The sequence below is a fragment of the Lycium ferocissimum genome, chromosome 2 (assembly GCF_029784015.1).
Source record: "Lycium ferocissimum isolate CSIRO_LF1 chromosome 2, AGI_CSIRO_Lferr_CH_V1, whole genome shotgun sequence".
NCBI lineage: Eukaryota > Viridiplantae > Streptophyta > Magnoliopsida > Solanales > Solanaceae > Lycium > Lycium ferocissimum.
In genome coordinates, this window is record NC_081343.1 from 58,772,379 (window position 1) to 58,798,675 (window position 26,297).

General features: G+C 33.9%; 3 protein-coding genes across 3 annotated transcripts; all 3 read left to right on the forward strand.

The window, feature by feature from the left end:
* The first annotated feature begins 4,715 nt into the window (after window positions 1–4,715).
* LOC132046349 (5'-adenylylsulfate reductase 1, chloroplastic-like) lies at window positions 4,716–7,953 on the forward strand. Its single transcript, XM_059436951.1, has 4 exons — window positions 4,716–4,911; window positions 5,431–5,583; window positions 5,691–5,817; window positions 6,589–7,953. The coding sequence occupies exons 1-4, from the start codon at window positions 4,839–4,841 to the stop codon at window positions 7,610–7,612; spliced, it is 1,377 nt and encodes a 458-aa protein (XP_059292934.1). The 5' UTR covers window positions 4,716–4,838; the 3' UTR covers window positions 7,613–7,953.
* A 4,720-nt stretch (window positions 7,954–12,673) lies between these two features.
* On the forward strand, window positions 12,674–16,222 carry LOC132046351 (uncharacterized). Its single transcript, XM_059436953.1, has 3 exons — window positions 12,674–13,937; window positions 14,030–15,026; window positions 15,663–16,222. The coding sequence occupies exons 1-2, from the start codon at window positions 13,301–13,303 to the stop codon at window positions 14,905–14,907; spliced, it is 1,515 nt and encodes a 504-aa protein (XP_059292936.1). The 5' UTR covers window positions 12,674–13,300; the 3' UTR covers window positions 14,908–15,026; window positions 15,663–16,222.
* Window positions 16,223–17,147: 925 nt separating this feature from the next.
* Window positions 17,148–20,402, forward strand: LOC132046350 (glucan endo-1,3-beta-glucosidase 1). The gene is made up of 4 exons (XM_059436952.1): window positions 17,148–17,529; window positions 17,634–18,914; window positions 19,836–19,863; window positions 20,027–20,402. The coding sequence occupies exons 1-4, from the start codon at window positions 17,442–17,444 to the stop codon at window positions 20,199–20,201; spliced, it is 1,572 nt and encodes a 523-aa protein (XP_059292935.1). The 5' UTR covers window positions 17,148–17,441; the 3' UTR covers window positions 20,202–20,402.
* Window positions 20,403–26,297: the final 5,895 nt, after the last annotated feature.

The window sequence follows — 26,297 nt, forward strand, 5'->3', positions numbered from 1 at the left end:
TGGATTTTCACCTCCAAACTTTCTTACTTCCTGTATTTAGTCGTGGATTCATCGACATCACTCCAACTTGACGAAACATATTATCAAACTGAACTCTATTTTTTTTTTTACCAAGAATCGAATTCAAGCATTCCAAATTTTCATCTCATTCAGAGGAAAAAAACAAAAAACAAGCATAAAACTATAAACAAATTTAATGAAATTGACAAAACATGAATTATCCATTTTCAACAAAAAAGCACTCTTAGACTCCAAGCTCATCTGGGTCAAGTTGACAACTTTCTCTCTCGAGTATGCTATATTGCTTTGCTTTACTCTAACACTTACCCACCTCCTTATGTCAGTCACCCTCATTTCCTCTCTAATCTAATGTATATATGCATTTCAATTTCAATACGGAAGCAAATGATCCTAAAATAATTTTTCTGTGAAAATCAACATTTTCACACATATTTACACTTCAATATAAAATTGTTTCCTTGAATTTCTCTCTCGCTCTCATCCCGATATTCTGTTCGATGGATACAATATTCAGAGAAGTTTAGCTTCCGGAGGTAACAAACTAACAATGGATCTACGATATTGTTGTGGTGCATGGACGTTTCCCATTGAGCCCGATAAATGAAACTTCTTTTTCTAATTCTGGCAAAATGGTATCGCTTTTTTTAAAAAATGGGTACTTACGTTGGATAACCAACGAAATACGCGTCTTCTCGTTCATACCCGAATTATTTCAGTCAAATTATTTTTATTTTTATTTTTTTTTTGCATTTCGTGCAATGTTGCACGAAATGCAACAAAATTTCTTTTTTTGTTTTATTTCGTTTTTCATATAAAAAACGAAATAAAAAAAAAATTTTGTTGCATTTAAGATACTTGTCCAACGAAAATGCAACAAACTTTTTTTTTTTAATTTCGTTTTTAATATAAAAAACGAAATAAAAAAAAAAAAAAAATTTGTTGCATTTCGTGCACTGTCCAACGAAATGCAACAAAATTTCTTTTTTTTTTTATTTCGTTTTTTATATGAAAAACGAATTTTTTTTTATTTCGCTTACACAAAAAACGAAATAGGAAAATATAATAATATTTGTTTTTTTTTGTTTTTTTTTTTTTGTATTTCGTGATACTACTAACGAAATAGCATTAAATTTTTTTTTTTATTTGGTTCATACAAAAAACGAAATTAAAAAAAAAAAATTGTCTATTTCGTTGGACTACCAACGAAATAGGACAAATTTTTTTTTTTTTAATTTTAAACGAAATAAAAAATTATTTCGTTTACACAAAAACGAAATAGGAAAAATATAATAATATATTTTTTTTTTTTATGTATTTCGTGATACTACTAACGAAATAGCATTAAATTTTTTTTTTCGGCGGATGATTTTAAAAAAAAAACATAAAGCGAGAGGGGAGTTGGACTATGACATCGTGAATTGTGAAACTTGAACTACGACGCTCTCGGATGGAAAAGGGAAATCGCTCACTCGATAATGAAGATGGACGAGATGGAGAGGAAGATGAAGATGAAGATGAAGATGAAGACGATAGCATTAGCGTCATTCCTGAGACTGACGAATATTAGAATATTTACATTAATAAGATATCGTTTATATTTTCAATGAAGTCGGATTTATTTAGTTGAAATTCAAATTGAAATAACATTGAAAAATGAAAAAGGTACAAATACAACACTTAACTAGCGAGACATAACAACGGAAAATGCTTATGGAAAATCATCTTCATCGACATTTCGCGATGCCGAGTTCCAATCGAGGGTAACATATAACCCCACCGTGTCCCTCTAAACGCAACCATCGCAAACGCATCCTATTATTTTCTTCGCGAATGCGGTTCAAAGCAAGATTCAATTCTTGGGGTGATGTGAGTGGCATGCCTATTGCACGGCGTTTTGGACGATGTAGGCCACGACTTCTTAAATCGGTCTCAATATTATGAGCTTCGTCCAGGGCGGTAGTTCCATTCTCTCCTCATCTTGCTAATGTATTGTCTATTGTAGCGCTCGCTCGGATTAGCGAGTACTCAAATTCACGTTCCAAAACCCATTTCCTACCCATTGACTCAAAAATGTCACCTGGGTGATACGTCATTATTGCCGGAAGAATGGATTCCACGATGACATTTTGAAAGAGTTTGTTTTAGCGTGGTGAGATGAATGAGGTATTATGGAAGACTATTTATAGAAAAATACATGGTGCAGAAAGGTCTAAACCCCACATGCAATTTTCGTATTTATTAAATATTTTTGTTCATTTCTATTGGTTCAATCAGTTTCAGATAGTTGTCAAAATAATATCTTTTACATTTCGTGACTTAATTTGCGAAATTTTTTACTTTTCTCCGCTTATAAATATTGTCCTATCTTTACCTATGGTATATCCTTCGTCTTTCAATTTTATTTTATCCATCTCATAACTTTGCAATGTTGCACGAAATGCAACAAAATTTCTTTTTTTTTATTTCGTTTTTTATATTAAAAACGAAATAAAAAAATAAAATTTTTTTTGTTGCATTTCGTGCAATGTCCAACGAAATGCAAAAAAAAAAATAAAAAAAAAAATAATTTGACTGAAATAATTCGGGTATGAACAGTAAGATGCGGATATTTCGTTGGTTATCCAACGAAATACCCATTTTGGTTTTAAAAAAAATGCCATTTTGTGAATGGTTTGTAAAAAGAAGTCATTTTGGCTCCGGACTCGTTTCCCATTAAGGCTGAAATCCAACCAGTGAAGTATAAGAATTCTTTAAAGATGAAAAAAAAAAAAATTAAGTTTAGAAAAAAGGTGGGGTATGTTTTATTACACAGTGGCAGCCCAAGTCAGCAAATAAATAAATTAAAAATGGGTAAAATTATGACATGGAGGTCTGTCAAGTGTTGAGCCCGTGCTGCATAGGCCGTCTAGTCTTACATATAAATCCAAATATTATGTATTTATTGAGCTGGTTTAAACACGAGTATGATTTTTTTCGGTGTGGCCTCCCTTAGCATTGTGTTTGCTTTATTTTATCACTAAAACGCGACCACCTTTTGATAGTTCTAATCTGAAAAGTCACATATTTCATTTTGTTTTTTTGATTTAAAGCTGTATATAGTGAATATCAAGTTGAAGAATCTTAATTCTTAATTCTTCTATGGCTTTTCAATGTGCATTAAATATCTAAGGTCCCCCGCTATCATTCATTTCCTGATTAAATATGGTGGAGGCTTAGATAAAAGTGCTTCTGACCCTTTTGAAATTCTAAGGGGCAAGACTTTCATATTCTATCAATTAAGTTTTATTAGTGGGCACTCCATAGCCAGAGGTATCTTTCCCCCATTATTGTTATTTTTATCCTGATACCTGCGTTGATATTAATAAGACTTGCTGTGGGGAAAAAAACATCTACTAACTGGAATATAACGTTGTCGTTTACCATCGAGGCCCTTGTCTCCTCTAAAAACCAAAAAAATAAAATAACATATGATAGCAAACCTACGAAGGACTCGGATATAATAATTTGACTACTCCTACAAGTACATAGGAGTATTATAATAGAGTCTGGCGTCTAAATGGACCAAAGTTTCCAAAAGGAGTTGTGAAATATATTATAGACCACAGGGGATTAATTGTGCAGCCCTACACGATTTACCCCCAAACTTTAACGCCTCATTATTAGTCTATTAACTAAAATTAAAAAAAAAAAAATAGCAAATCGTGTACCATAACACAATTTGCCAAAATTTCATTTTGCAAATCGTATTATGGTACACGATTTGCACCACTTTTTAAAAAAAATAAAAAAAATTGATGTTAACTTATTTTTTATTTTTCATTTGTTGTCACATTTGATTCAAAGATATTTTACATCAAACAAAGTCATACAATAATTAAAAATTTATGAAATAATATGTAAAAATACAAAATACAATTTTTTTTTTTAATAAACGTCACACATTATCTGAGTAAAACGTCACACAATTAAGACAATAACATATTCGTAGAAAATTACATAAGAAAATAACAACGTACAACCTAGGAAAAAACATAATAACGAAAAAACAACAACAACTACTGATTTCACAAGGGGCAACGATTCTTGTTATGACCTGTTTCCTTGCACGTACGTACTACACTTCCTAACCATCTTCTTCCTTAGAGTCAAACTAATTATTACTTGCTTAGAGTTAAATTTTTCATCCAGCCATCTAATTTAGGGACCCGTTTGGATATAATTGTAATGTAAGTTATGCAAAGTTTATACTTTGCTTGGAACCAAATAATTGTGCTGATAATGTAGAGTTGCATTCGTAATATAAACTTTTTACTACTTTGAATATATTACAATATCTGTTTTTTTCACCTAAATTATGTCTCGATACATCAAAGAGATTATGCCCAAATCTTTCGCAAAATATACAAGTAGAAGCCACAAATCTTAATTCGTCAAAATAAATTAAATCTAAACCAGAATCTAAAGAAACATTTGACTGGTCAGAAATGCGCATTCTCTCACCACCACGATTCTTCCTTTCTCTTTCCCGCCACATGACCCAAGCGCTGATGCACAACTTGATCCATCATCCAATAAGATCTTGCCACGTCAGACCACATTCAAAATCGAAATCACGTCCAGGTTCAATGAACCTACAAGGCCGCCCTGTCTTCAGGTTCCCTTTTAATACTTCTCACCATGTTTTCATCTCTGTTCAAACCCACACACACAAACACAGAGCCATCTTCTTCCCTATATTTTCACAAAGAAATATTTAGTGTTTCTTTGGTTGAAACAAATCTTTCTTTGTATTATTTGTGTGTGATATCTCTCTCAAAATGGCTTTGGCTTTCACTTCTTCATCTGCTATTCATGGTTCTTCGTCTTCTTCTTTTTATCAACAGCCAAAAGGTACCCCCTTTACCTTCTTTCCTTTCTAAGTTTTAATCTTTATCCTACAATGTGATAATTTGTAGCATTTGGGTTTCAAGTTGCTTGAATTATTCTTTCAGGTTTTGGCTTATTTTTTACTTCAAATTTCAATTACCCTTTTCTTGTTCCTTTCAAAGTTTTAGTGTTTATCCTAGAATGTGATTATTTGAAGCATTTTACCATCTGGATTCCAATTTTCTTTCAGATTTTTTTTTCCTTTAAAGTTTCAATTTTTATCCTTATTTTTGGATCAATTTAGCATCTGGGTTAGAATTCTTATTTCAGATTTGTGCTGTATTTGAATTTCTTATTTGGATAATGCATCTGGGTTGAAAAATTCTTTTGATCTTTTTTCAGATTTTAAAGTTGTTTTTCCCTTCAAAGTTTCAATTTTGAGTTCAATATTTGTGGAGAATTTTGCATCTGGGTTCATATATTCTTGGGTTCTTAAAAAGTTTTGGCTTTTACTTATTTATTTATTCTTTTTTGTGTTTGCAGTATCACAATTGGGTACCTTTCAGCCATTGGATAGGCCTCAAATCTTGTCGACTGCTTTGAATTCAAGGAGACGATTGGCAATGAAGCCATTGAATGCTGAGCCTAAGAGGAATGATTCAATAGTTCCCTCAGCAGCAACCATTATGGCTCCTGGTATATTGATTTTTCAATATTTGTGATTGCATGTGTTTGTTTTGATGATGTTGAAGGATGGAAAATGATTTTTGGGCTAAATGTTTGTTTTTTTGGTGAATTTGCAGAGTTAATTGAGAAAGCTGACGAAGAGGACTTTGAGAAATTGGCTAAGGAGCTTCAAAATGCTTCTCCTCTTGAGATTATGGACAAGGCCCTTGAGAAATTTGGGGATGACATTGCTATTGCTTTCAGGTACTTGTTTTTTTTTTTTATCTAGCTTCAGTATGAGTGAGTTTGTTCACCCAATTATGTTGTTGATGTTTTCTATGATAGTATACGAAAATCCACTTTAATGTGCATAATAAATGTAGAGAAAACAAACAGTGGCTTCTTGTAACGGAGAAGGTTCATGATTTGGGGACAAAGAAAACTTTGGTCATCATAGCTTATCTTCATGATGCTTATTTCTATTTCTTCGATTTCATATTTTTATATGTTAACTGAGCATTTCCTTATAGAGATCACATGAGTTTTTGAATGCTTTCAAGCTAGAATACTGATGAATTTTAGTATTTGAAGCGAACGGAAAGTTTTTTATTTTTTTATTTTTTAAACGTTACATGTGAATTGCCTGAGAAAGAAAATCATGCTATATCATAAAAGTGGATTGTTATGAACCTTGCTGATCATGTCATGGACTTCTGCTGAATTACTCCTTGATTAATGCCAAGAGGCACTCGTTTTTGATTTGCGAAGTTTTCTAATTCTTCTTTTTTGCACACTATCTGTATTTTGTTTGAAACTTTGTTATGAATATCGTGGTGAATCCAAAGCCTCTAGAATAGCATTTCATTTGTTAACAAGTATAGCATTATGTTCAACATCCTGATATGTGTGACTTCACTTGTCCATCAAAATGTCTTCATTTGAGAGCTCTCTCTCCTTTATTTTCTAGCAAAATGACGACCTTGCAAAGTGATTCTCTTCCTAATGCTGCTCTCTGATGATTTCCTTATTCTGCAGTGGTGCTGAAGATGTTGCTTTGATAGAGTATGCACATTTAACTGGTCGACCATTCAGAGTTTTCAGTCTTGATACTGGGAGGTTGAATCCGGAGACATACCAATTATTTGACACAGTGGAGAAGCACTATGGTATTCGCATTGAGTACATGTTCCCTGATTCAGTTGAAGTTCAGGCCCTAGTTAGGAGCAAAGGTCTTTTCTCTTTCTATGAGGATGGCCACCAAGAGTGCTGCCGTGTAAGGAAGGTTAGGCCTCTGAGGAGAGCCCTCAAGGGCTTACGCGCATGGATCACAGGGCAACGTAAAGATCAGTCTCCTGGAACTCGATCAGAAATCCCCGTTGTTCAGGTGGACCCTTCTTTTGAGGGATCGGATGGTGGTGCTGGTAGCTTGGTGAAGTGGAACCCCGTGGCTAATGTGGACGGAAGTGATATTTGGAACTTCCTGCGAGCCATGAATGTGCCAGTGAACTCATTACATTCACAAGGTTATGTCTCCATTGGATGTGAACCTTGCACAAGGCCAGTCCTCCCTGGGCAACACGAGAGAGAGGGAAGATGGTGGTGGGAAGATGCCAAGGCCAAGGAGTGTGGCTTGCACAAGGGCAACATCAAGGATGAAAGTGTAAATGGCGCTGTCCAAACAAATGGTACTGCTACTGTTGCTGATATTTTTGATACCAAGGACATTGTTACCTTGAGTAAGCCTGGAGTTGAGAATCTACTAAAATTGGAAGACCGAAGAGAGCCTTGGTTTGTCGTTCTTTATGCACCTTGGTGCCAATTTTGCCAGGCAATGGAAGGATCCTATGTTGAATTGGCTGAGAAGTTGGCTGGTTCCGGTGTGAAGGTCGGGAAATTCAGGGCAGATGGTGAGCAGAAAGCATTCGCACAGCAAGAATTGCAACTCGGAAGCTTCCCTACAATACTCTTCTTTCCAAAGCACACTTCAAAGCCCATTAAGTACCCTTCAGAGAAGAGGGATGTAGACTCCTTGCTGGCTTTTGTGAATGCTCTCAGATGAAAGGCAAATGGTGCTTGATCAATCACCATTGTTTTCACAAAGGAGTAATACAAGAGGGAGAGATAGGGTTGGTAGAATATAGTGAAGAATGGTGGCTAAGGGCACATTCCTCTTTGGCCCTTTTAAAGTTTTTCTTGTATAGTGTTGGTATATGGCGGCTCTCCATTCTCCTCTGCATTTTATTTTCCTTAGTTCCTTTCTTAAGACTAATAAATTTGTACTTTCCCATCCTTCTCAAGTAGAGAAGTATATATGTCTGGGGGCTCAATTTTGTGGGTTGAAGAAAAGAGTTTTCTCATGTTTACTTTCTCCATATAATAGATTTTGTCCGTCTTCTCTCATTCTTGATCTAATTCTCCTATGTCTCTATTATTAAGAACAAACTCTTACTTTTGATAGTAGATTCTCTATTGTATTTATCCGAATTCGTTCACTTTGTTAATTGCGTGTAACCAATGGACGGGAAAAACTTTCTATGTTTTCAGTATAATAGACTAAGACTAATGCAATCTACTATGGAAAATCCATATACCATGTGTTATGCAACCAACCAAACATTTACAATCTCTTCAATTTTTGGCCCACACAGAACTTCTTGTTAATCTCTGTCTCTGTTAGCAAGCAGGGCGTAAAATTTTGACAACACAAATGTTGTAGCTGCAACCAACCTTAGACTAGACTCTGGAATTATAACACCCGATATTTTCGGGCTAAGGTTTCACCGGTAACATGGGGATATCTCGGAACCAAGATGGGAGGTGTAGAAAGTGTTTGAAAATACCTTTTCATCCATATAAGGATCAGGTCAATCAGAGCTATGTGCAAAAAGTTATGCACGTTTTACTAAAGAGTTATCAGTGGTGCTCGTCCACGGGCATGCAACGCGTGTAGACTGACGACCCAAGGCCATGTCTCGCGCAGACGGACAACGAAGCGACGTCCATTGCGTGCCCGTGCGCGTGCCCCTGTGTGCGCTACCTGGGCACGCAAAATGTCCACCTTGACGTGCGATCCCTACAACCTTTTTAAGTGCGTTTTTCTTGATTCGTTTTTCTTGATTTTTCATTCCGTTCTTCACTTCTTCAAACCCTAGCACGAATTTTCTCTCCTTTCCTCATCCTCCCACATCAAGGTAAGGTTCTTCCATGAATACTAAGCGAAATCCTACTCTACAATCCTAAGGTTTTCAAGAAAATCCTTCTCAAGGGTTAAAGTGAAGGAATTGAAGTTCTTCATCAAAAGTTGGATTTTCCTTTGGGTTTGAAGCTAATAAGGTATGTAAGACTTTCCTATCCTAATCGATTATAGATTTGAATTGGTGATTATGGACTCTAAGTTCTTGAGAGATAGTGGGTTAGATAGTAAGAAACATGTGAACTATTGTATGGTTTGGATTGTTGACTTAGGATTGTTGTAATCATATGGGTGACGAAGAATGATGTTAATTATATCTATTTGAGATTGTAGAATCACCTAGAAGCAAGAAAGTGAGAATTGGGTGGAGAAAACACCATTAGTAAGGGTTATGAAGCTTTATGCCCACGAAATGTTTGATAAAATGATTAGATGACTAAAGCATGGATATTATTGCTAATGTGAAATCCCTTTGACTTGTATTGCTATAGATTAAACTTGGAAGGGTTGACGAACGTTGTACTACGCTCAAAAGCAAGAAGTTAAGGTATGTGAGGCTAACTCTCTACGTTTGGGATGTTAATGATTCTCCCCACGCTATGTTTCTTTTACAACGTTATGAATTGCCTCAGAAATATAGTTCAGCTTAGTCTCCTTGAATAGTTGCAAAACTTCTATTCCCTAGTTTCGTAGCTTGTTCATGACTTTCATTCCCAACGTTGTGAACCCAGAACGTAATCAAATTACTCGTGTTTTATACCTATGAGTCTCAGTCTAGAAACTCAGCATGTTTATAAACTAGTTAAAGTTTCAGTTCTCATAAACAGTTCATAAATTCATGTCTTAGCTAGTATAGTAATAGTCAGTGCTGCATATCAGCACTTTGGTATGCTTGAATGTCTCAGTATAAATTCATGCTCAGTATCTCATATCAGTATTTCATTATGACTCTCAAAGCCATGTTAGTATGATTTCATGTCTCAGGGTAGTAATGCTCAGATTGCTTACGAACAGTTTGCTTTTAACTCCATAATGAGTTCATGAATACATGTCTCAGTCTAGTTCTATTCAGTATTTCAGTATTATGTAGTCCAACATGATTCCATATTTCAGTATTATGCATTATAGTATGACTTTAAGCTCCTTGATACACCTGTATTTGGGCCTGAGGCCGCAGTTTATGTTTTATACATCTTTGGGCCTGAGGCCACAGTTATGTATACGTATAATTGGGCCAGAGGCAGCAGCTTGTGCCCATATATATTGGGCCTGAGGCCGCAGATTATTTACTCAGATAAACAAATGGTTTCTCATTCAAGGCAGGGAGTACTTATGTTCAGTTTCAGTTTCAGTACTTATTACATGTTTATTGATTTGGGTTGCCCTTTCCTCGAGCGCCCACTTGTAGGATAAAGATTAAAACGGTTCTTTCTTTCGCCATGCTTTACATACCAAAGGCAAGATTCAAATGTCCGACATCCCTTTTTCTTTGTAGCCGCATCTCGCGTGTGTGTAACGGCAAGTTTGTGACGACGCATTTATCGCTAGTATCACCAATGATGGACCGATTGGTAACCCCAATTCTTTCGGAGGCCTTATATTACTTTACGGTTTTTAGTATTTACGTATATTTTGCCAAGATGCGATTTCATTAGAGACTTATACTAGATTATTTAAAGTAGTGAGCTTTTCATGTTAAGCTATGTTGGCTACAGTTATGCTTCAGACTTATATTAGCATTTCCGCACTTTAATTATGTATCATTCAGACTTTCAGTATATCAGCATGTGTTAGTTTATTTTCCGCATTCAGTATGTTAATGCTACCACTTGTTGATACAGTCAGCCAGTTGATTCGCTCGGTCACATGTAGTCAGACATCGGGTGCCGTGTTACGTCTAGGCCCAGGATCGGGGCGTGACAAGAATTATGTTGATATCAAAATGATTGGTTTTTGTGGTGGATATGATTAGGAAAGGAAAAGGTTGGAGAAGGTATTTGAATATGTTGATATTTTTTGTGCTCTATTGTTGAATTAATAATTTACAGCAAATAAGCTGCTATTTGATGCAATGAACGCAAAAAAGGAAGAAGAACATTAATGATAACACATTAACAATACATTTTGTCTTGTATTTGTTCCTTATTGCCTCAAGTTCGCATTTTACCAATCTGAGTCTTAATACTATATTAAGGGGCCGTTTGGTTTGAACACAAGTTATGATGGGATTAATTATGTTGGGATAAGTTATATTGAGATTATTTATGTTGGATTAGTTATCCTGATATTATTTTTTATTGATTGTTTGGTTTGTTGTATTAAAAATAATATGCATTGCATAACTTTTAAGAAAAAAGTTGTTGTTTGTTTACAAAAATACTCTCCACCTTATGTAGTAAAAAAAAGGGTTTTGAGAACCTCGGGCTATTTTAGTCAATTTCACTGTTTTATCCTGGGATAAGTTATCCAGGATTACTATTCCACCCTCGGATGGGTATAGGTTATCCCAACACTATTTTTAATCCTGGGATAACTTATCCCACGATTAGTAGTCAAACAAAGGATAAGTTTGTACTAAATTTTTATCTCATCACTATTTTTGCTTATCCATCGTACCAAGCCATCCCTAAGAGTTTTGTCAGCTTGAAAAGTATTTCTACTTATATGATGATTTGGAAAAGAATTAAATTCCATTTTCATCTAATAAATTATTTCAGAGACTTAACTATTTATTCTTACCATTAAAGGAAGTATTTATCTCTTCTTAGTTCAAAATCTTAATATTAGCTCATTCCATGTTTAAATTTTTAACATATAGTAATAATTTTATTCATTAAGAATTCTATTTGCAAAGATTAGAAAAATTGATCAGATATTTCACTTTTGAATTTTGTGCTTGTAAATACGAGGGTGATATTTTCTTTTCTTTTTCTCAGTAGAAAGTACATTGGTGATATTATTTTTTACTAACGTTTCTCTCTCTCTTGTTCGATAGCTCTTAAAAAGTAAACCATAAATAAACAAAAAATAAATTTGACTTTAAAAAATAAGATCAGGAGCTAGAAGTAATTAATTGAAAAGTTTGACATTTTTTGGGAAAATTTTGTGAGGACTACAAAAGCCCTTTTGTAGTCCCTTATATATAATAGTAATATGCATATTCCTCTACGATATTCTAAAAACCCATATCTCGATTTGTACTACGTTTTTACTTTTTTTTTTTTTTATTCGAAAAATACAAATTTAATCAAACCAAAACAGAATACAAAATGGTCGACACTTTTCCTAGTACGAATTAAAAGTTTTTAAAATTTATACTCCTATATCTAAATTGAGTTGAAAGTGAAAATTTTATTCTGAAAAAAAACAAGGAAAAGAAGAACCCTAGGCAACGCAGGGTTTCCCATTAAAGTAGTGCTTGCCAGGCACTTTCAAGTTACAACTTCTTTCTCACTTCAGTGTTTTGGTCTGTTTGATTTTCTCTTTATAGCTGCTTGGTGGGTTCACTTTTCTTCCTCCCGTATTGCCCCTGAGGTGAAATTTAATTTCCTGTCTTTTCTAAGCTTTCCCTGTTCTGTGCACTATTCTGCAGACAAGTTTGATTGCCTTCTGTTTTAAAGGGGTTTGGTTTTCTCTGTGATAGCAAGTGGGAATTGGAAAAACTTATTTTGTAACTACGAAGGATGGGTGAACCCCTGAGAAATCCTCGTGTTGCATTCCTCCTTTCCTTCTCAATAAAAAAAAAAATAAAAACTGCTTTTGTTTTATTTGGAAGAAATTGTTGTTCATTTCAAAGAAATAAATTAACGAATAGAATAAAGAAGGTTGGCATGGCCGTGGAACAACGTGATTGTAGCAGAAGATTAATCAGCACCTAATGTGCTTACGAAATTAAACCATTTATCTAGGAGAGAACAGTTAGAAGAGTTGGGTTGTTTGGAACAAAGATTGACATCAATCTAGTACACGTTTAAAATGAGATAGTGCCTTTTTCTTTAGCTAAATCTATGTAGTCACATATTGTGCTTTCAGTGATATATAGAAGAAAACAGTTGATTTTAGGTGGGCTTCTTGTTATTTATCCTCTTTCTTTCTGTATTTGAGATCTGTTTGTTCTCTTTCTTGTTTGATTGGTATTTCATGTATCTCTATTTTCAGTATTCTTGTGATTTCTGCTTGATTTCACCTTGGTTGTAGCAATAAAGTTTGCATCTTCTGATTCTTTTATCCATGTTCAATTATTGTCAAATGATCTTCTGATTCTTTTTTCCTTTAGAATAGATTAGTTACTACATATGCTTTAAGTGTTATCTTTCAGTTAGATAAGCTTTGTCAGTATTTTGATTAGTGCAAGTCTCCTAATACAAGGAGTACTCTTAAGAAGATAGTCACTGCAGACATGTATTTAAATTTATTGTGATGTTCAATACAAGATACAGTTTTCCATCACTTTTTCAAGTTTTTATAGACCTCCAGAAGGCAATTAAGAAGGTTGTTTTAGCGAATTGACCCTTCTCATTCATTCATTCATTTTTCTGCATTCCTTGTTAGGCGATGGATGATAAAGTTGTACCAGAGCTTGCTGTGGATGATAAAACTGTAGCAGAGCTTACTATCCCGGAAAATGTTGTCAAATCATTATTACTTGTGTCAAACTCATCTTCTTTAGAAAATGCACTAGAGAAGCTGATAGAAGTTGCCAAAGAGGCTGGTGGACGGTTAGATCTGTCATCCAAAAGTGTTGTCACCACTGTTCTCCGTCTCTGCCAGTCTCTGTCATCTATCTCTTACCGCCACCTCCTTTTATTGTCTCTTAAGTTACTTAGGAACCTGTGTGCTGGGGAGATAAAAAATCAGTATGAGTTTCTTCAACAAAGAGGAGTTGAAATTGTCATGGATGTTATTACATCTCTAGGACTTACTCCTGATCCTGATTGTGCGATTATTCGAGTTGGGCTGCAACTTCTGGGGAACTACTCTGTGGGTGGGGGAGAACGTCAATGTGATGTGTGGTACCAATTGTTTCCTCATAAGTTCTTGAAATTTGCTGGAGTTAGAAGCAGAGAAATATGTGATCCTTTATGTATGGTCATTTACACTTGCTGTAATGGTACTGATGCACTGCTAAAAGATTTATGTTCACAGCAAGGGTTGCCCATTCTGATAGAAATTTTACGTACTGCATCAGCCGGTAAAGACCTGTGGTTTTTGTAACTGTGATATATTCAGAACTTTTGTTAGTTGATTATTGTGGTAAGCTTATGCTTTCATACTCTTTTGCAGTTGGTTTTAAAGAAGATTGGTTAACGCTGTTGCTCTCAAAAATTTGCATTGAAGGCTCCTACATTTCGTCAATTTTCTTCAAATTACATTCATATCCTTCCATTGAGAACAATGGTGTTGTTACACATGTAGCTGATCAATTTGTTATTGAGCAGCCTTTTCTGTTGAGTGTACTTTCAGAGATCTTGAATGAGGGAATAGAGCATATTGTTGTTTCTGATGATTTTGCTTTAAGTATCTTTGGGATATTGAAGAGTGCTGCTGTGGTTGTTGACTTTTCAATAAGAGGGAAAGGTGGTCTTCCGATGGGGTCTGCTCCTATTGATGTTCTAGGATACTCTGTCACCATCTTGAGAGATATTTGCGCTTGTGATCACTTGACAAGCTCTAAGGAAAAAAGTTCAAAGGATGTCGTGGACGAACTTGTTTCCTCTGGGCTTATTGAATATCTTTTGGACTTGCTTCGAGATCTTGAACCGCCAACGACAATCAGGAAAGCAATGAAGCAGGATCAGATCAAGGAGGAGACAGTATCTTCTTCATTTAGGTGTTGTCCATACCAAGGTTTCCGGAGAGATATCGTTGCCATCCTTGGAAATTGTGCTTATAGGAGAAGGTATGTCCAAGATGAGATTAGAGACAAAAATGGGATCCTTCTACTGCTACAACAGTGTGTTGTAGATGAAGATAATCCTTTCTTAAGGGAGTGGGGAATCTGGTGTGTGCGAAACCTATTGGAAGGAAATGCAGAAAACCAACGAGCTATTGCTGATTTGGAGCTTCAAGGAACTGTTGATGTTCCAGAACTTGTTGGACTTGGGCTTCGAGTAGAAGTTGATCCCGCAACTCGACGTACAAAGCTTGTAAATGTTCCATGATATGTTAAGAGATGAAAGTAAAAGTTGTCGCTTCTGGAATTGACAAACTGATTGTTCAGGAGACTTGTTTTTGGTTTGGCTTAAGTGTGATTGACAAGTTTAGGGATGGCCCATAAGAGGTAACATGCAGGACTTCATCTTACTACAATTTTAGTAATAACTTGGTTTTTTATTTTTATTTTCCTTTCTGAAACTGAAATAACTTGCATTTTACCTCCTAGGACCTAGACTCAACAGCCTCCTAGGTTGAACTTGAAATTCACTTAGAGGAGAGCTTGAGCTTGATTCTTAACTATGTACTGGGAAAACAAATAGTTTTGAGAGTATAGAAAATCTTCTCTTGTAATCAGGTTGTGACAAAAATCATGCAAATTGGGAGGCCATATTCTTGAACTTATTCATGCTTGTGTTTCCTGAATCTCTTTTGTTGACCTCAATCGAACACATTCATTTTGGTAGGTGGTAGGGACGGGACTCTTTTGATTTGCTCGTATTACTTCCGTCCGTTTCGTGGAAGGATCTATTTTTCTTTTCTTATTTCTGTTGCTCTCTTTGCTTTGTTTTTTGCCTTTCAAAGGGGTTTTAAATCTCTCTATGGAGAATCAGTGGGAGCTAGTGATGGTCATGTATCTAAGTGCTCGTAGAAAGAAGTAAACCATGTTTTATTTGTGGATTGTTAACTTTATTTTCTGTGATTTGATAGATTTTGTTATTTGATTCTTCAATATCTAGTTACCTTTTTTGTTTTGTTTCAGAGTACATAACAATGAATAAAGGAGGTGGATATCACACCAAGGTATGAAGATTGTGTTGAAGTCGTGGAGGTAAAGATGGAAAGAATATGGCAAAATGGACACAATGATTCTAGTTCTCCAGACCAACCTTTATGTAGTATGTGAATGTTTTCTTTAATGATTAAAACATCTTCTATCTCATTTGTAAAAATGTAAATTTAGCAAAGAGAAAAGGCTCGGAGTGACCCTAGCAAGAAACATTTCAGATGGGGATATTCCTAGCTGATTGTAAAGTCAATATCCTCTACATAAATTAGCTATGAGTTTACCTAGAATTAATCCAAGCTAACATTTGCAAATGTTGCCTTGCAAAACGTCATAGCTAAATTAGTTATAACCAATATCTTTAGCTAAAATCAACTATGGATGTCCAGCAAGGGTCGTTTAGCTAAAACAGCATTAGCAGGATTTCTACAAATTAGCGATTTCGTCTCTAGTTAATTCCATGTAAATTTTAATATTGTTAGACTTGTACCGTTCGAATTCCGTGTGCATAGTGGAGTATATCGTTACTAAACTCATATTTCTTCTTTAACACGTCACTTTAATTTCTACTAATCATCTTCTAACTTATCACAAATGTAAACAGATCTAATTTCACATGTTAGAGTAGAAGCTTGTATTTGTAAAAAATATACAAATCTTTTATGTTGGCGTCTTTTTATCTTCCGTGAAATTGAGTAGTATTTTTTTTTCCTTCCAACTCCCTAATTTAGGTAGGTTAGTTTTATAATCTCTCTTTAAGTTTCTTTCCCTTTTTCCCCTTAGTATAACTAGTATTTCCCTTCTTTATATGTTTCTTTCGGAAATCTTTAATACCAGAAAAGCTTTCCAGTACTTGTCTTTGGGTTCTTTCTGTGTCAGCCAAGCATGCGTCTCCCTCCACATGTTTTATTTTCAACCTTTTTACTTTTTTCCTTCTTTTTCACCTTTCCCTTACACAGAGGCAAAGCCAGCCTGGAATTTGAGAAGCATCCCAAAGAATTCCAAGAAGTAGCCTAGAGTTCAGTTAAAATCTTGTCTTTACTTCTAAGTTCAAGCATTTTATCTTCCACAAAAGTCCCAATTATTTCACTCATTAAGGAATTGTTTGGTTAGAATATTAATCATGTAGAGATTATATAAAAATGTGGTCATATATAGTAAGTACTACTCTCTTTTTCAATTTGTTTGACTAGTTTTGACTTATTCAAAATTTAAAAACGTAAAAGAAGATTTCTGAATTTTGTGTTTTTAAGTTAAAGATATATAAAATGTATCAAAATACCCTTTAATCTTGTAATTTTAAATTCGCCATATAGAAAGTTAAAAGGTTATGAAAAAAATATTTTTTCTAAACGGACTAAAAACAAAGTATAACTAATAAAATTGAGTAAGGGGAACAGAAAAAAAAAAAAGTCCCAGTTATTTTACTTATGCTGTTCCAATTTTTGTACCAAACCATCATAGAAACAAAGAAAGTGCCCTCCAGAATTGTCACTTCTTTTCTCCAACTTTCTTGTCGGTTCACGAGGTCATTATTGTCATTTTAATCCCACAGGAACAGAAATAATGTATCACTGCAGTAAGATAATGCACCAAAGCTTTCTTAAAGTCCATTTTTCTTTCAAGAAGTATTACTAATATATGGTTTCTTCTTATGCGTTGCTCCAAATTTAGCAAAAAATATCCAAAGATAATGCAATCCCTACCTGACCCTGAAACAGAAGATGATACAAGAAAACCACAAGCTTCTCTTTAATGGCAAATACTAAAAAGTTCCCTCCTTTCTTCTTCTTTGTTCTCTTCTGCTGCATCTTCTCCACATCAAGTTCCAAGTTTTTACCAGGTAACACATTTGAATCAATCTTTTGTTAAAAAACCATGTCTTTTTTTGTTTTTTGTGGGGTTTCTTGATTTTGTGTTTTTTTCCTTATGAAAATTGTTTTGCAGAGATAAAAGTGCAGCAAGACAAAGATGAGCCATATGTGGGAGTGAACATAGGTACAGATGTTTCCAATTTGCTTTCACCTGCAGACTTGGTTGCTTTTCTGCAATTACAGAAGATAACACACATAAGGCTTTATGATGCTGACCCTGATATACTCAAAGCTCTAGCCAAGACTAAAATCAGAGTGATTATCAGTGTACCTAATAACCAAATTATTGCAATTGGTTCCTCCAATACTACTGCAGCTGCCTGGATTGGGCGCAATGTGGCAGCTTATTACCCTCAAACTCTTATCACAGCTATTGCAGTTGGGGATGAAATATTGATCACTGTGCCAACTTCATCTCCTTTGCTTATGCCAGCAATTGAGTCACTTTATAGTGCTTTAGTGGCTGCAAATTTGCATACCCAAATCAAGATTTCAACCCCAAATGCTGCTTCCATTATTCTTGACCCTTTTCCACCTTCCCAGGCTTTTTTCAATCAGTCTATGAGCTCAGTTCTTTCTAAATTATTGCAGTTTTTGTCAAGGACACAGTCACCTTTGATGATGAATTTGTACCCTTACTATGTGTTTATGCAGAATAAAGGGGTTGTTCCAATAGACAACTCTCTTTTCAAGCCCTTGACACCTTCTAAAGAGATGGTGGATCCTAATACTTTGCTTCATTACACCAATGTGTTTGATGCAATGATTGATTCAGTCTATTTTTCCATGAAAAATCTCAATGTTACAGATGTAGCAGTTCTTGTTACTGAGTCAGGATGGCCTTCAAAGGGTGATTCTAAAGAGCCTTATGCTACAATTGACAATGCTGATACTTATAACTCCAATTTAATTAAGCATACAATTGATCGTAGTGGTACACCATTGCATCCGGAAATTACTTCTAGTGTGTACATATATGAGTTATTCAATGAGGATTTGAGGTCACCCCCTGTGTCTGAAGCGCATTGGGGGCTGTTCCATGGGAATTCAACGCCCGTTTACTTGCTTCATGTGTCTGGAAGTGGTACATTCTTGGCTAATGATGCTACTAACCAAACATATTGCATAGCTATGGATGGGATTGATAAGAAGACTTTGCAGGCTGCTTTAGATTGGGCTTGTGGACCGGGGAGGGCAAATTGCTCCGAAATTCAGCCAGGGGAGAGTTGTTATCTGCCTAATGATGTGAAGAACCATGCTTCATATGCATTTGATAGCTATTATCAGAAGGAAGGGTCATCTCCTTCTTCTTGTGACTTCAAGGGAGTGGCCATGATCACCACAACTGATCCAAGTAAGTCTATCATAACCTCAGTCTCTATATATTTCAAGAAAGATTAGTTCAATGCATTAAAAATGAAGTCTTGAAGTTCTAGTTGTGGATTTATGAGTTACAATTAGTTATTCATTGCCAGGGGATTTAAATTTGGTCACCAACAATGTTATGTTCAACATTTTGGTGTAAAATATTTTATGAACCATCAAAAACAGAATGTTTAATAGCCTTTTAGGTTGATGCAATGATACATTGACACTGTAATTATAAATGTCGCATTCTGCAAAATAATTCATGAGCTAGTGGTTTCCAGGCCCACAATGGAACTTTAGTGCCCACTTATGGAACCAAAAGTTGCTGATTTTACATGAATGGTGGGAAAAATGTTGGAAATAGGATTTTAGTTTTCTCATAGTTTATGTTCCATTTTAGTGGTGAACAAGTAGAAGGGTACTTGATATTCATTAATATAAAATAAAATACTTGAACGGTTGAACCCAAGGGTATGATTTAACGGCCAATGAAGTGAATGAAAACCATGAAAGATCAGGGTTCAAATCTCAGCAAAGACAAACAACTTTACGTGATTTCTTTCAATTTGCTTAAGCCTTGGTGGAATAGTTGATGTGCACATAAGTTGGACCGGACAACACTCTTGTTAGAAAAAAGAAACATATTAATAATAGAATGGAACCATGGTGCCCACTTAGAATAGAACCACAAGAATGCATTTGTTGTTTTGTAGATTTTTGAACTTAACCAGCCTATGTTGTGGCTTCTAATTAAACTTTTTTACTTAGAATTGAGAACTTACATTTTCGTATGTTCTGCTAGCAAGTGTAGGCCTCCATTTGTCTCTTTTTTCTAGTGAAGTCTATTCTAAATTATTTAGCTGAAACTCTGAACTTGTGTCTTTCCTTTTGTGGGGAATTTTTGCAGGTCACGGGAGTTGTATATTTCCAGGAAGGTGAGCATAATTTTTGTCCTTTTTTTTCCCATTCCATTTGTCCTTGTCTTTCTCATTTCCCTATGCTATGTAGCTGTAAAATCAGAGTAGTTTTCCTATTTCTTTTGGTGATTATCTTGGATTAGAACTTGTACTTACAATCGATATATTACTAAAATTGCAGTAAGAAGGTAAGCAATAAAACAAGTCAAGTAGAGAACGCGACACAAGCAAGTGGAGCAAACACAAGAAGATATATTGGAGCACAGGCGGGAACATTTGACAGGAATGTGCATGTTTTATTTAGTGTTGCCTTGTGTTTGTTTTATTATTCATTGATTCAGGTACAATTAACTTAGTTCTTTAGCAGAAATCTTTTTCTTTGTTTAATAAAAAAGTAGTATTAGTTCATTGTGGAGGGCAGTAATGTTTTGCAGAGGAGTGATTATTCTGTGGATGAATATTTTTTGGGGGAGGATCACATGTAAGGGATTCTTTGGTGGACCTTTTTGTAAAAAGTTGTATCTAATGAGATTCTTGGAAGCTCTGTTTCCTTATAATCCCAAAGATTCAGGCAGGAGGAGTAGAAATCTTGATTTGGTTCAGTTTTGTTTTGGAAGACCATTTGTGTATGGATTTAGTTTTTGAAAAACAGTTAATACTCCATTTGTCCCAATTTATGTGACACAGTTCAGATTTCGAGAATCAAATATTTTTATTTTGACGTGAATCCGGATATACAATATTTTAAGTTATTTTGAAAAATAATTTACATATTTAAAAACTACACAAAAATTACTATAAGTTACAATAAATAACTATTTGAGGGCATATAAATAGATCATGGTAAAGGTTTTTTTTGTTCAACTCTCGAAAGTAAAAAAATGTCACACAAATTAGGACCGAGAGAGTAGAACAAAATAATGAAATATCTTTATTTGCTATAATATATTTTTGGATAGTCGAAAATTGGAAAATAAGATTAAGAAAAGAAAAACGGGATTAAGAATAAAGAAGTTTTTATCTTTGAAAAAGCAGTCCTCTGGAGATCTCTTTTGTTTATTGGAAGCCAAAACAGAAAAAACAGTTCTTTTGGCTCAAAAGTAGGATATTTTTTTTAGTATAAAGCACCTACTTTAGTTCTGAAACTAAATAGGGCCACTTCTAGTTCTTTATTTGTTTATATTTTCTTTTCTGTGGAGAAGTTTTGCCATGAATCATGAGTATGGTTTCATTAATTCTAGATTCAAGTTATGATAGGGGAAATAATGGAAGAGCCTACATATTGGTAGTGAGGCTGCGAGGCTGTTTCATCATTATAGTCTTGTGGTCACTCTCAATTACTACTTATTGAATAGAGATTCGGATTTATTGTATATTGGCAGTTTATTAAATATTGGTCTTGTTGGTTGGCCTATCAATTAATCAAATTTTCTAACTCTGCTGGAGTTTTAGTAGGCGTTTGGATTTGACTTACGTATAAGCGATTATTTTCTATCTTTCTTTAAATCCCAAATCATCCAAAAAATGTGAATTTGTAGCTTTGAAATCAATTGATACCTATTTCAAAAAGTATTTTATTATGTAAAATTTGGTAAGATTGTATAAGGGAAAAATTTTGACGCTTATATTTTATATCGAGATATATTTTACCAATCATGTTTTCGCAATCGCACTCCTTGTGATGAGGACTTTGCTGTTCCTTGATGTAAAAATAAAAATAGATCTTCTTTTTTGGATCATATTTTTTTATTTAAAATTTAATAGAAGATTGTATGACGAAAATTTCACTACCATTAACTTAAGTGGTTTTATATTTATAAAAACCGCAACTTAAGAATGGACACGCGATTTCATTTCGATTTCATCTCACATGAGATGAAATCCCAAATCATCCAAAAATCCAAAAAAAAAGGCCGATATGATTTTGAAATCATGATTTTAAAAAAATATAAATGTAAAATTTGACTCATACGTTTATATTTTATAAAAAAAGACCCATAAGTTGGTAGATATATTTCTACCAATCATGTTTAAAAATCGGGTTAGTAGAAATGCATGCTCGGCGTGAAGATATTGTTGAGAGGATACATACGAGGATTATATTAAAAGTAGTTAGTTACATTACTATTCATGTTAAATTTTCCTTTTTATTGAACTAAAGTTTGATCAATTGATGTTGTAATTTTTAGAAAGGCCTTCAAGAGCGTATTAATTTTATTATGAACTATAATTTACTCATTTGGTAAGAATTGTATAAACTTGTTAAAACGTTTGAATTGAAAAATTTTGATGGTTTTCACAACTTGTGGGACAATACTTTTATATTTATAAAAAATCCTTAACTTAAGAAAGATAACAAACAGCCCACACCAAATCATTTGAACAGATAAAGAAATCAATCCCTTAACATCAAATAACATTAATCGATTTCAACATTAAAAAATTTCATTAAAATAAATCAACCCAACCAATTATGTAGATATTTTAAGAGGGGATTTAGCTAATCAATTAAGCACACTAACGTAGAGAGAAATCATATCCAAACTTTTTTGCTTTCGGCCTTAGTTCATTTGTGGAGGGTAGGTGGGATGCTTTTGGTGAATACCCATCGTCACTTAAAAATAAGGAGAAAGAAATAAAGCAATAATCATGCTTACTCCTTGTGATAATTTTGCACTATCCTATTGCTGTTCCTTGATGTAAAAATAAAAATAAAATTAAAAAAATGGTTTGGGTTGGTTTTGTTTTGGGTGGGGGGGGGGGGGGGGTTGTGTGGAAGGAATGGATTGGGTAGAGAAGTGATGCTCAAGTCACCTTTTTCCTTTGACTAGATTCAACTAGCAGTAAGCTGCATTAATTTTATTCTGCATATTAACATTGGCTGAAGGGGAAAAAAGAAAAAAAACTTTGGTGAATGGTTAAACTACAGTTTACAATGTTGTTAAGAATGTTACTTGCCTACTTCTAAGAGAACTATTCTTTTTACATATCACAGTTCACAGCCACAACAACTAATGCTAATAGGAACAATTATTTATTCCAAACTTTTACTAGACAAAATCATTTGAAGTGTGAGTCTCCCAAAACAAGGAAGAGAAAAAACATGGAAAAGAAGACATAAGAATATACGAATAATAAGTTAATGTGACAGTTTAATGAGTTGTTCGAAGCTATTGCAAATTCTAAAAGCTATCAGACATAAGGAATGTCAAAGATACCAAAAATGAGATAGTGCTGAGTACACAGTTTTGCCAACCCAAAGTAGACGCGTAAAGGATAAGTTCCAGTATGGTCAATTTCTGAAAATGCAAAGAACTTTTCCACTTATCATATTTTGTATTTTATGTCTTGTCCTTATTTTTTTTCTCCTAAAATTTTCACGAACCATAATACAACAATCAAATATGATTTGTCAAGAGAAAAGTAAAAGAGATTTTGATGCAATTAACAAGAAAGACGACTTCTAAATTAAGTCATGTGTCAATTGTATTGTGACCTTAAATATTTAGCATGCAATTGAGGGATAGTGGTTGTCTATCATTTTTGTAATGACAAAATATTGTTTGAAGAAAATTCTTTGCGAGATCCTTTTCCAGTTTATTATATAGACTCCTCTAATTACTGAATTGAGGTTAAACTTGATTTTCCATGTCGACGGAATATATTTTTCTGCTCCTCTCCTGTTTAAGAGTAATTATGTCTTTTCAGGGTAATGTTTACTCTACATAGAATTGTCATCATTAGGAAAGAAACTTGTAGAAATCAAATGATCAAAGAAACCAAAGGAGCAATCATATTCCTTAAGGTTAGGCTACGATAGGGAGAAAATGCATAGAAATACCTATATACATGTGCAAAAGAATCAGTCTTTCTTAGGATCACTTATGCCTCTTCGGAAAACCTAGTCAGAAATGGAATGCATGTGTTGTGTTGAAGTGTGACCATCTCATCTAAAAGATTAAGCCGTTCGAGAGAGCACAATTTATTTATATAATTATATCTCAATAGCATGTCAAAGATCTGAAAGCGGATGCGAGAAAAATGTCAAAAGTCTCTTATCCCGTAGTCCACTCTATGGAACAGTTTCATCTTGCACTTGGCTGTGGGACGGTGAAGAGCATAAACATAGAGAACACTCAATTTTACGTTCAAGGTGTAAAAATCACGAACTACACATATGTTTGGATTTCAACTAACTCTTCTACCAAAACAATGACTCTAGTCAGGGGCGGATCCACCCTTTACCATGGGGGTGGCATGGCACCCCCTCAATTAATAAATTTTTTATATACTTTGTAATTTGCTTAAATTAGGTTAAATATTTAATCTCTCCAAATTGTAAAACCTAAGTTTGAATCTATTTTGAGCATTTTTCATTTTTCCTTGGGCTTTTTTATTTCCTTTACAAGAAAGGCTTTTTCGTCCCAAATTTTGTATTTATCTTTTTATTATTTATATTGATTTTCCTCTTTTCTATTATTTTATTTCCTCGTGATCTCTGGCGAGAACACACAAATAGAAACTTCAAAATCCTTTAAATTAAGTATTTCTCTTAATCTCAAATCTGTGAGTATTTAAATCGAAAAACTTGGGTCTCAATGGGAATTTTGGATTGAGATCAAAATTCTTTTTTTTTTTAAAAATAATTTCTTTTGTTTATTACTCCCTCCGTCCATATTTACTTGTCTATATTTGACCTGGGACACTCTTAATAAGCAATAAATAAAATGAGAAATGAATTGGAATACTTAATAATAAGTATAAAATGGTAAATTATGTCTTGATTTTCCTAACTATATAACTCACAAGTAAAAGTGAATATATATTTTTAGTATAATAGACAAATAAAAATGGACGGAGGGAGTATTATAAAAATTTATGCTATTCTATAATTGTTAAATTCAATTTAAATCACTTTACTACTTAAATTGTGATGGAAATTTCGTGGATTTTGACATGAAATTTATGATTTATTTTTTAGAACTTTGTAGTTCATCTAATTCTACATTTACTTATGGGGAGTATTTACCTACCGAAGAGTTTTTCTATTATTTTTCTTATTTTGATTGGTATAATTTCCTTATTGAAGATGTTATTTTACTTGTGCAAAGTCATTTTTTAATATACATAAGAGATGCAAGGTCCTTGATGAAAAAGTTGATTTTACTTATGTTGTTAATGGGTGTTAATGAGTGTGATTCCTTATTTAAGATGTTAATTATGTTCGTTTCTTGATTTTTAAAATGTAATTTTTCATATTTGCAAATTAAAAAAAAACCTATTAAGTTGACTCAAAAAAGAGATGAACACTATACATTCCTATCAAGAAAATTCGACACGACCTTCAAATCCTGGTTCACTTTTCAACTTGGTTCAGCACATGATCCAACACAGACTACCAATACGAATCCTATTTGGCTCAGTGAGTAGTATTTAAGATAAAACCATTCTCTCAAATCCACTTAACAAGTATGCAAGTAGGGTGGCTTTTGAGTGAAGCCACTAAAATCTAGGCTTTAAGCCCCTCATTTTTTAGGGCCCATTTTTCATCAATATAGATTATTTTTGAAAAATTATAAAGTATTTTAAGTACTTTTTTTACATTAAAAGAAAATAGTTAATTGATTTATAAAAATTATGGCCCCTAAATCAGTAATTAATGTATAGTATACAAATACTCAATCTATATTTACTATATTGACAAAAAAAAAAAAGGGACCTCGATTGGTTTCTCTACAATGCTCAATCTACTTTTAATCTTTCTCTAAATTCTAGTATACTTCTATGCTTTCACATTCTTTTTTGTTTCTCCAAGAGAGTCTTTGACTATATTGCTATGAAAGACGAGCTACAGTGTATGAATTTGCTATTTTTGTTTTTCTCGGACAGCAAATATTGCAAGAGGTATATTGAAGCACCAAATAAGTATTCTCAAATCAAGTTATCAACTTCTTAAATCAAGTTTTATTATTTCAAATTTTTCATTTTTTTTTCATCTAAAACTTGCATGTTTTTGATATTTTACTACGTAATATATATTATCTCTTTAACTATTTATTAGAATATAAAATATGTCAACTAGAAAATATGAACCCGGTTGTTTAAAACTCAAAAAGGAAGAATTGAATCTTTGGTACAATCTCAAAGAAGAGCTCTTGAGGAAGTAAGCAAGATATCTGACATAGATCCTCGAAAAGACTTCAAATGAAAAATAATTATGATTTTTTTTTTCGATTCTCTTTTTTGTGATAAAAAGGGTTAAGGCCCTTCATTGAAAGTTGAAAAGGGCCTAACAGTATTGAGCCGCCCCTGTATACAAGCTTTGTTTGTTAATCATCAAAACATCACATGAATCAACACTCCTCCCCTATCTAAATTTACGCCAACAATTTCCCCCCTGCTTGTGGCAGAAGGGAAACAAATCCAGTTTACCTGAGGAGATGGTTACAAGC

Bases quoted from the DNA above. Each gene is read 5' to 3' on its own strand.
- LOC132046350 (XM_059436952.1), top strand. From the start codon at position 17,442: ATGGCAAATACTAAAAAGTTCCCTCCTTTCTTCTTCTTTGTTCTCTTC. The intron at 17,530-17,633 runs GTAACACATTTG...ATTGTTTTGCAG, and splicing joins AAGTTCCAAGTTTTTACCAG to AGATAAAAGTGCAGCAAGAC. The intron at 19,864-20,026 runs GTGAGCATAATT...CTAAAATTGCAG, and splicing joins AGTTGTATATTTCCAGGAAG to TAAGAAGGTAAGCAATAAAA.
- LOC132046351 (XM_059436953.1), top strand. From the start codon at position 13,301: ATGGATGATAAAGTTGTACCAGAGCTTGCTGTGGATGATAAAACTGTA. The intron at 13,938-14,029 runs GTAAAGACCTGT...ACTCTTTTGCAG, and splicing joins TTTACGTACTGCATCAGCCG to TTGGTTTTAAAGAAGATTGG.
- LOC132046349 (XM_059436951.1), top strand. From the start codon at position 4,839: ATGGCTTTGGCTTTCACTTCTTCATCTGCTATTCATGGTTCTTCGTCT. The intron at 4,912-5,430 runs GTACCCCCTTTA...TTGTGTTTGCAG, and splicing joins TTTTTATCAACAGCCAAAAG to TATCACAATTGGGTACCTTT. The intron at 5,818-6,588 runs GTACTTGTTTTT...CTTATTCTGCAG, and splicing joins GACATTGCTATTGCTTTCAG to TGGTGCTGAAGATGTTGCTT.